Source organism: Nothoprocta perdicaria, unplaced genomic scaffold, assembly GCF_003342845.1.
Source record: "Nothoprocta perdicaria isolate Ctin4 unplaced genomic scaffold, notPer1 scaffold_132, whole genome shotgun sequence".
Taxonomy (NCBI): domain Eukaryota; kingdom Metazoa; phylum Chordata; class Aves; order Tinamiformes; family Tinamidae; genus Nothoprocta; species Nothoprocta perdicaria.
The window spans coordinates 1,670,333-1,680,008 of NW_020454450.1; the positions used below are offsets into that span (position 1 = coordinate 1,670,333).

General features: G+C 51.2%; 1 protein-coding gene across 1 annotated transcript in view; it reads right to left on the reverse strand.

The window, feature by feature from the left end:
* The window catches only part of TWIST2 (twist family bHLH transcription factor 2), a 33,084-nt gene extending 23,598 nt beyond the window's left edge, over window positions 1-9,486 (reverse strand). The window contains exon 1 of the mRNA XM_026033743.1: window positions 8,961-9,486. Within this exon, the coding sequence (XP_025889528.1) occupies window positions 9,004-9,486 (483 nt within the window). The 3' untranslated portion in view covers window positions 8,961-9,003. The remainder of the gene's footprint in view (window positions 1-8,960) is intronic.
* Window positions 9,487-9,676: the final 190 nt, after the last annotated feature.

Here is a 9,676-nt window from a genome sequence, read left to right on the forward strand (position 1 = left end):
CTTAAGAAAAAAGCCTTCAAATTAACTCAGTCCCATTGCAGTGCGTTTTCAGCTCCCGATTTGATTCTGAAAATGCTGCCCGATGTTCCCACTTGCCCGCACACAGCTTAGGTGGATAATGTTTTCTGGCCAGAGTGGCCATCAGAAATGTATTTGAGGGCAATAGGGTCTTCTTGCGCAGTCATTTCCCCAGCATGAAGACCTAAACCAGCGAGGAGCTACTACCACGCACGCCTTTAGTTATTGTGCTGATGTAGATCCCTACATTGTGAGTTTAAAATTTTTGAGGGCTGCTTGCTGGGAAGAGAGACCCTGAGCTTATTTTTGCTTGGGACATAAACTGCAGCTTGGGCGCCTCAAACGCCGATGTTCTCAACCACCTCGTGGCACCAAAACACAAGTACAATTTTGCTCCTTCCCTACAGGGAAGGCGGTTGGAAAGCAGAGCCTGAGCTGTGTTCCAGCTCCTCTCCCAACCATGAACGCTTCAGATACCTACGCAGTAGAGAGATTATTTAGTGTTGGTAATAACAGGAATCTATTAAACAGCCCTTCTYGTGGCAAAGGATGAAAAACCTCTTGCAAAATATCTGGTTGCTCAGTGTGTAAAACCCCACTGAGCTGGGGGAGAGCTTTGAGCACGGAAATTGCCTGGTTGTGCCTGAAGTCTTGTGCTAACAATTAAAGCAAAATGGACCTAGGTGGTATTAGAAGTTTCCTGAGCTCCTCAGACAAAATAATAAATTGCCTTAGTGCATGTGGAATACCCATTTTCCACACTTAAAATYAATAAAAATATATACTAACGCATTTTAGAATTATATATATTTATAAATATACATTATATTTATTTAAGCTAATATATCTTGTCTGCTSTGATTTTATTGCATCATGTTATGGCTCAGTATCTTTTTGCAAAATGTTCATGGTGCTTTTTCCTGACCCTCCAAACAGCAATGCTGCACTTGCAACGCCCGTTCCCGTGCCCTGCAGATGGTCTCGAATGCTCCATGGCACCTCAGTGGAAGATCACCCACCCCGTACAGAGGTAGCCTGACGCTTTCCTGCCTCCTACAGCTGCTGCCCGCGGGGCTGGTGCACATCAGAAGAGGAAAAAAAGATTTAATGCCTGGCAAGAGTTTGCAAAAGGTACTTGGGTGATGGAAACCTGTGTGCGTGTCGCTCAGAAAGCACCAAGGTGGGTCTGGTTATCAGGGTAGGATTGTGCAAGATAGGGAGCAACAAAGAGAGGGGAGATGAGCTGGGCATGCTGAAAATATATCTTTCCTCTAGGCTAATTCTTTCACTTGGACATTAGGTTGCGCCCCTAAACTGTCGTTCTCGCAGTGACCCCACTGGGCGTGCAGGTTTGCCGAGATGAGGCTGTATTGTTGGCCTTTAGGAATGGTCTGCCCTGGAAGACGGCACCCTGGTCTGCAGCCGTGCTTGGGTGGGGGCATCTCCAACACTTGGGCAGCATCAGATGCTTGTAGGCGTTGAGTGAGATCAGCCGGAGTGCTTCGTGTGGCACTAGGTACCAGGAGTCTCAGGGGTCTCAGGGCTCTACGACAGAGTCTGTCTTGGAATTGCGAGGCCACCACCGGCCCTCCTAATGCAATCCCACCACAAATGGGTGTGTAGCCCAAAGCCAACCCGGCAGAAGCAAGCGAAGTGCCATGCTGGGGCTCTGTCCTGCAACCCTGCACTTCCTGGGCCGTGCCGATTGCTCGGGGGAGCCTGAGGGCACCTTTTCCTTTTCCCTTTGCCGTCCAAATGCGCGCGTTGGAGTTTGCAGCTCGGCCCGCCGGGCTCCCCACGCGCCTGGACGTGGCGCATTGCAGCAGGGGCCCTCTGCTACGGCAGCTACATTTGCAATAGTGACATAGATTATAAAAGCAGTCCTGCTCAGAATAAGGGTTAGTTTAGACATTGCCTGTGAATGGGGATCCTGTCCCAAGCTGGCATGAGCCAGGAATCAGGCATCAGGCCATCAGGACAGCAATAAAACACAGAGAATCAGTAAAGAAATCCGTGTGCCCACTCCCCTTTCCTCGTAACRTGACCATGGTACTTTCCTAGCATCTCTTCCTGACTGGGGATTTCTTCCTGGGAGCCCCAACTTGCTGCTAGGATACATCACGAGATCGCACGGGACGCATCGAATGTGGTCAGTCGGAACCGGGCTTGCTTGTGCTCATGCGAGCGTAGAAGGTTTCCTCGCTTTGCGATGCCTCCAAGAGGCTAATGTGGAGGGACTACTGCACGCAGCATCAGCTGGTGCTGAAATTCCTTGGGGAGGCAGGGAAGAAGCATCGAGAGAGCCCAGGAGCTCCRTCGGGGACCGCCGGGGCTTTGCTGAGCCCGGCAGGGTTACCTCGAGCGRCCAGGATGCCGTGGAGACGTGGACGGGGCAGCCCCGCGAGCGTGGCGAAGGCGGCGTCGGGCTGCCTGGGTGCCCGTCTGCCCCYGAGCAGCCCCAAACGCCGCACTCCRACACTGGGCGTCAAACCCGCGTCTTGCTCCGTCCAACCTCCCCTGCCCCTGCCAAGTGCTCCAAGCTCGGGGAGCAGACACTTCCCACGAGTCCTAGGGAAGCTGCGATCGCTCCATCTCTCCTAGCTGCAGCAATTAGGTTTATTTAGATTTAAGCACAAACATATGATTTTTCAAGGAGGTCCGAACCGCTTAAAGAGGAGGCATAATCACATAAACGACTACATGAGGATTTTTGGTGGCCAAAATCATCAGAAGCCTAATTCATATATTTTTAGAGCATGCGTTTGGCAAGTCTTATATCTCTTAAGGAAATGGTAAAGTTTCTTCTTGGGGGTAGCAGTTAAAAAGGCAAACTATCTTAYTAAGAGTTCAATTAAAGCTAGTGCAGACTCACTGGACCTCTTCCAGTAAATATATATCAAGCTGAACGAGTAGACCTTTTTTCTTTTTTTTTTTTTTCCCCCTCTTTCTTCTTTCCAAGCTGTGGTTAAAAGATGGAAAGGAGAAGAACTTGGGAGGAGAAGGAAACGGGAGGGAGAGGAGGGACTATTGCTCATTTCCAGCTCCGATGTATAGTGCAGGGCAAAAGGGTTATTTTCTTTTTGATGTCCAGTCACTTTTGCAAGCTGTGCGGAACAGGGCCGATCTAGCGGCCGCCTCCTTGGGCAGCAAGGATTTCCAAGGTGCTGCTTGCGCTGCAGCCCGCCCAAGTGAGACGCTTTGAGCTAAGGGAGACGCGGCAGAAGCCAGAAAAATAATTGCAGATTGCTTTAATGGCTGCAGAAKGTGTCCCGAGAGGAGCAGGGTGCCGCTCGCCTCCGAGCGTGGCCAGGCTGCACCCGAATTGCGCGAGCCCTGCGCAGGGAAAGCGCCCGCTGACGGACAGGGGGTTGTAGAAGCCCAGCCTTCTGCCTGGCGAGGTCCGGGCGGTTATGCCGAACGTCTTTTTAGGGGGGAAAGGTGGATTTGCCCCGCATAAGTCAAAATGCTCCTTGTTTTTTTATTTTTCTCTCATTGCGGTACATAGCGCAAGAAACTAAAATCAAATTCCCCCCCAAATTCCTTTGGTAACATTGAAGATACATGTACACAAGAGCCTAGCGTCACCCTGCTCTCTCCTGGACACACTTGTGCAGAGAAAACGCAAGGACCCGTGACACTAGTGAGACCGAGAGGAACATAACAAGAAGCTGCCAGGGTGTTTGCTGGAGGAGAGGGGGTTTTCTGCTCAGCTACCCCGTTCTACAGGATTCTGCCCAGCAGAAGCCCCGTCCTGGCGCAGTGAGGAAGGCAAGACGGGCTCCCCTCGCAGAGCAGGACGTGCCCATCACAAAACCTGGCCTAGATCGGGCAGCCTTGACCACGCGAGGAGTCTCCTGTGGCCAGAGGAGCCCCACAGTAGGACCAGGACTAGAGCAGTGGCCAAACTCTGTGGGGCTTAAAACGGAGTTGGAGGCGCCGCTTTCTTCACGCAGCAGTGCTGCAGCCCCACGGCGATGCCGCCTGGGAGACCCACTGTGAATGCTGGGGGCTTCTTGGGGGCTGCGGGTCCCTGGGGGACACGGTTAAGGACAGGGAGATGAGGAGCACGGTTAAGGGCCGTGGTGCTGGGGCTTGCTGGCTGGCTGAGTTAATCTACTCGTATGTGATCAGCTGTTGATGCTGAGCGGTCATCTCTGACAAGCCCAGAGGGCTTTTATTTTATTTTATTTTATTTTATTTTTTCCCCTCTGGCAAATATTTTTACAGTTTAATTCTTGAGACCTAGTGGTTAATTAGCGCGATGCTGTTAGGATGCAGCTGGAGGATGTGGTGTTTTTCCTTGCATCCAAGAAGTGAATCAGGAGCGCTGGTGTGCAGCGCTCTCCAAGCCTCTTCAAGTGACCCACTGAGATGCCTGGTGGGACCAGCAGCCAGTGACTACCAGCAGGGCTGCTCCAAGCCAGCAGCCGATCGGACCCAGCACACTTTTCATGGCACGGTATTTTTTTAATCATTTCCTCCCCTCCCTCCGCCCTTAATCTTCTGTGAAGCCTGGATGGGGGGAAAAAAGCTACCAAAAATGTTTGCTTTGCCCGTGCAGCAGCTGTAACTCCCTGATTGCATGCGGAGCCTGCTTTGTGCTCGGCGCTGTCGTGGCGTTCCCTTACATGTTCACGGCCTCATCAAACTGCTCCTAAGGCTTGCAGCGAGGCATAAATTCTGCAGGCTTTAGGCTCGGGGATTTCAAAGTCCTGCCGAACCACATGGAAATGATTCTCAGAAAGTATGGCTATAAAAATAATTACATTGCCAGGAGGAAAGAGTGACAAGGAATGTCCCCAGAAGAGATTTCAGCTGTGGTTGCAGGGTCTGTCCCTGCTCTGTAAGAAGCTGTAGTAGATCTTTAAGGCTAATTTATTACCATTACTTGTGCCTGTGTAAAATACACCTGACGCCCTATACGTAGGGATGCAAAGGGCAGTGGCTGCTCAGAAGGAGCTGCAACCATCCCTTTGATTTTAACACCGAAGCTCCCAAGCTCTTAGAATTGGAGCTGCTCCGCGCAGGCGACCAGCGTGGAGATGACTAATTTGGAGACAAATTAGGTCTACTTAGCTAAAATGTATGCATTTACTGTTCCCTTAATGACCCTTCAATGCACATCTGTCACGACAGGACTTTTACCACCGCGCTGGCTGCGGCGCATTAAGTAACAACATGTTTCTGCCGCTCCTCTGCATGATCCTTTAGTTCTGATCCAGCGTTTCAGGCTCCATGCGTGCCTCTAACCGCCTCCGATCGGCAATCAGTTTATGTGCCTATAGTCCATAGCGGATTTGCCTTTTGCATTTGGGTTTCCTCTCGAGAATTTTCCTTGCACCCTCTCTTTCAAGGGTCTCTGAGCTCGAGCTTTTGCTGGCTGAGCGCTACGCGTTTGGTGTGCGCTGTGCGACAGATTTATCCTTTCCCAGGAAAAGACAGGAACGTAAACAGAAGATCCGAAATGCATTTTGCTGGGCTTTTAAATGCACTGAGATGAAAAAAAAAAAAAAGAAAGAAACCCATGCTATAAACCTATTAATGTAAATACCAAACTTTACAATCCTTCCAGTCAAGGAAGCATATTTACATTTTCGAAGGATGCGTATAAAAAAATAGGGCTTTGGGGACAAAAAAAGGGCTTATTTCCAGTGTCACAACACCCCCAGCTAACTCTAGTCCTCTCATAAACTATAGAATTAGGTTGTTCCCAGGGCCAGCAAAGATAACATCTGTTTGCTTCTTTGAGGATAAAATGAAATAGGATGCTAATGTTTTGTTCTGGAAAAGGCCCTGGATCTCTTAAGGRACGGTTCTAGGAACGCCGCATCCCGCACGCGTGCGTTGCCCTCGCCTCCCCAAAGGCAGAACGATGGCAAAATTTACCCAAGTACCAGCTCATGGAAAGCCTAGAGCTCCTTGCAAAGCCTACGGACAGCAGCGCAAATGGAAAACGGGTTCTGCTGGCCCGGCCGGTCTCGTGCTCCGTCACTATTCGCGCTTTGCTGCCGCTTCCGCAGCTTTGCTCCTTCTGGTGCCGGCTTTTACGCCCGYCGTCCCTGGCATCCTGATTAGAGGCGGCTTTTCCTTAGTGCGGGGCACAAGGCAAGACAAAATCCCTGTTTTCTGTTATCCCGATATTTGTGCAGCTGAGAGGATTTGAACATACGGAAGGGAATGGAAAGGGCGGCTRCGAGGCAAGGAGCGCAGGTGCTGGAGGCGAGGAGGCAGAGAYGGGGAAAAGAAGCACGGGGAGGCATTCGCTGGAGCATCTGACCGCCTGGTGCGCGAATGGAAGTGAGGAGTTGTGCCTGTCCTCTRGAAACAGCAGGATTCAGGGCGTCTTTACCTACCCAGGGCAGAACAGGAAAGCTTCTGCCTGCACAGAGGTGAGCACCAGTTGCCTACTAGCATTGCCGGAGGTCGGGCAGTGTTTTACCAGTTCCCAGACTCTGATTTTTCTACTCAAAGAGCTGCTCTGATTTTTCGGCTGAATGGCAATGACAGCCCCGTCCAAGAGAAATCCTCCCTTGCCACTTTCCTTCCAAAAAAACCCCAAGGAAATCCCCATTGYTTTGCACGCACCCCAAATTCATGGCATTTGCCGATGCCTAAGAAGCGCAGGAATTCCTGAATTCACGCAACCACTTCCTAAAGGATTTTTTGCCACCCCAGCCAGGGTCAGATCCCCTCTCCCAAAGGCGCCGCTGGGTGCAGAAGCACCGGCCACCCCCGTGACACCGCTCACCCCTTTCCGTGCGTTTCTCACCCATTTTTCCCCCGCCGGCGGCCGCGCTTCCCACTGCCATAGGCGAGAGAATTTGACACCCCACCGCACCGCACCAGGCCATTTGTCAACAGCGTTTTCAACAGCGCGACCGCACGCGCGGTGCACGCGCGCCCGGGCGCCGAGGACGACGAGGTGAGCGGGGCACATCGGGGGGCTCGGGGTGACGCAAGGGGACACCCCGCTCCCTAAGCGGGAGGGCAAACACCCCGCGAAAACACACCTCCATCCAGCGGGTTGGGAGCTGTGCTTCAGAAAAGGCACCAAATAGCAATTTCCCACCGGGCAGGCGGAAAGCACGTCYGGGTCTGCCCCTCTTTCATGGCTTTCACATGCCCCAAAACATTGCCCCGAGTTTCTTTTATGAAGGAGCTGTCTCCCAGGGTCCACATTTAACATCCACCTTGTCAGGACAGTGTTGGTTGTAATCCCATTGACAGTGACTCTGAAAAGTGCTTAGGAAAAAAAAAAAAAAAAAAAAAAAGCAGGTTTTTGCCCCTAAAGTGTTGTCTGAAACAGAAGAACAGATATGTATCAGATAATAGATTAAAAAATAATAAAAAAAAAATGAATGCTAAGGCTAATGGCAGCACATCATTTAGGAAACAACAGAATAAATGCGTTGTTCCATCACAGCACTTTAGTATGCGGCCAATCTAAACTACTGAAGAAATATGTGTTTGGGACATTTTACATCTGTCTTTTGACAAGAAGCCTGGGTTTTGTGTGCGTGTATTTTTTTTAATCTGTTTGCTGCAGCCTTTCTAGCCAGATTAGCATGGGAAAAGGCACTAAGTTTTATAAACAGGGAGTTTATCTCTCGGAAAAGCAGCTTGACTTGGTCTTTTTACACTTGAAATTAGGGCATGGGGTGCAAGAAAATGGTAATGCTAGAAATGCCCATAAAAACGCTAGTAATGCCAGCAGAGTCACCTATTTAAACAAAACAAAGTAGCAGACAGTTTTAATTTCCTGAAAGCATGCAATGGCTAGAGTAATTACTATTATTATTCTTACTTAAACTAAACTTTTGGGGACTTCCTAGAAGAATGCACAGAAACTTTTATTGCAGCCCTAAAATGCAGAATGATTCAAGACACGAGTGAAAAATATGTGTTTAAGTGGTTTCCAGAATAATTTTTAGCCTGGCATTTTACACCAGCAGTAAGTCCCTTTTTCTATTTTTTTTTCAAACACTTCTTGGCTTTTTTCAAATAACCCCCGGTTATTGTGTCAAGGCTCCTAACCGGGGGCCGTTTATTTTGGATCAAACAAAGATGGATTTGTCTCTTCACAAGTGAAAAAACACACGCTATAAAAACGGCCGATGGGCTGGGATGAATTTTCCTTTCGGCTTTAAGGCACTGAGCCCCCGCACGAGGAACTCGCCTCGTTTTTGCGCCGTGTGCTGTGCTGCGAGAGGCGAGCTCGAGGTAGCGGGGCCGCAGCTGCAACCCGCGCTCCTCGTGTGGGACGGGGCGCCGGCGCCTGCCCCACGCGCGAGCCCCAGCCAGGCACCGGGCGCAACGCCGCCTGATGAACTGCAGAGCTGCTCTGCCTAACGAGCCGGAGGTGTCGTTAAAATCTTTGCTTTATAGCCTTTTTTTTTCACCCCCTCTTTTTTTCCCCCAGCACATTAAAACAGCAGCCCAAGAGGAAGTCGCTTTCCGGCAGTGGAAAAGGATGAGGAAGAGCCGAGCGCTCGGAGTAAAGCCGAAACCCAGTGCAGCCTAGCAGAGCCTTTGGGGAAGGGAAACTGCAGGGGACGGAAACAGGACGGGGGGTTTCTGCTGCCTCTGGTCGCTTTTTGTGCCCRCAGAGCCCGTGTCCTCGAAGGGAAGGCAGCAGAGAGGGGACCGGGTCCCCCTCCAGCGCCCTGGGGCCGCCGGCCGAGGATGCGGGTGCCCGACACTCGGTTTCTTAGGGCAGCTGATCCGGATCCCTTTGGCAGGCTCTCCTACCCTTGGCATTTCCATCCCTCTTTTATATATTTTTTTCCCGAACAAAATTAAGAAATCCTTCCCCAAAGCACCACTTTCTGGCAAATTTCACAGTCCCCCCCCAATCCCCAAACGCGCCCGTGGCGCCCAGCCCCACGCGCCGGCGCGAAGGCTCCGCGTGCCGCAGCCCCGGGGTGCGGGACAGCGGTACCTACCCCTCCGGCGGCCGCCTCGCTCGCTCGCGTGCGCCGGCGGTGGCTAGTGGGAGGCCGACATGGACCACGCGCCCTCCATCCTCCACACGGAGAAGGCGTAGCTGAGCCGCTCGTGGGCCACGTAGCTGCAGCTCGTCATCTTACTGTCCATCTCGTCGCTCTGTAGCACCTGGTAGAGGAAGTCTATATACCGAGCGGCGAGCTTGAGGGTCTGGATTTTGCTGAGTTTGTCGGAGGGCAAGGTGGGGATGATTTTCCGCAAGGCTGCRAAGGCTTCGTTGAGCGACTGAGTCCTCTGCCTCTCTCTGACGTTGGCCAGGATCCGCTGGCTCTGGAGTTCTTCATAGGACTGGGAGCTGGGGCTAGACTTTTTCCCCCTCTTCCCTGGGTTGGGGCTGCCATCTTCGCTGGATTTCTTACTGTATCTTCTCTTCCTGCCAAATCTCTTTGGCTGCCTCTCCAGCTCCTCTTCGCTGGTCCCCAAGCTATCCACAGGGGAAACAGGAGAACTGGAGCTTTCTTCCATGCTTTCTGCAAGAAGGGGAGGGGAAGAGGCTTTCCCCCCCTCCTTATGCTATGTGAGTGTGTGTGTGTCTTAAATGTGCTTTAAATTCCTGAGACAGATCCTTTGGAAAAAAAAAAAGAAAAAGAAAGAAAAAAAAAAAAAAAAAAAAAACAGGAGGGTTGTTTCTTTCTTTTTTTTTCTTTCTTTCTTT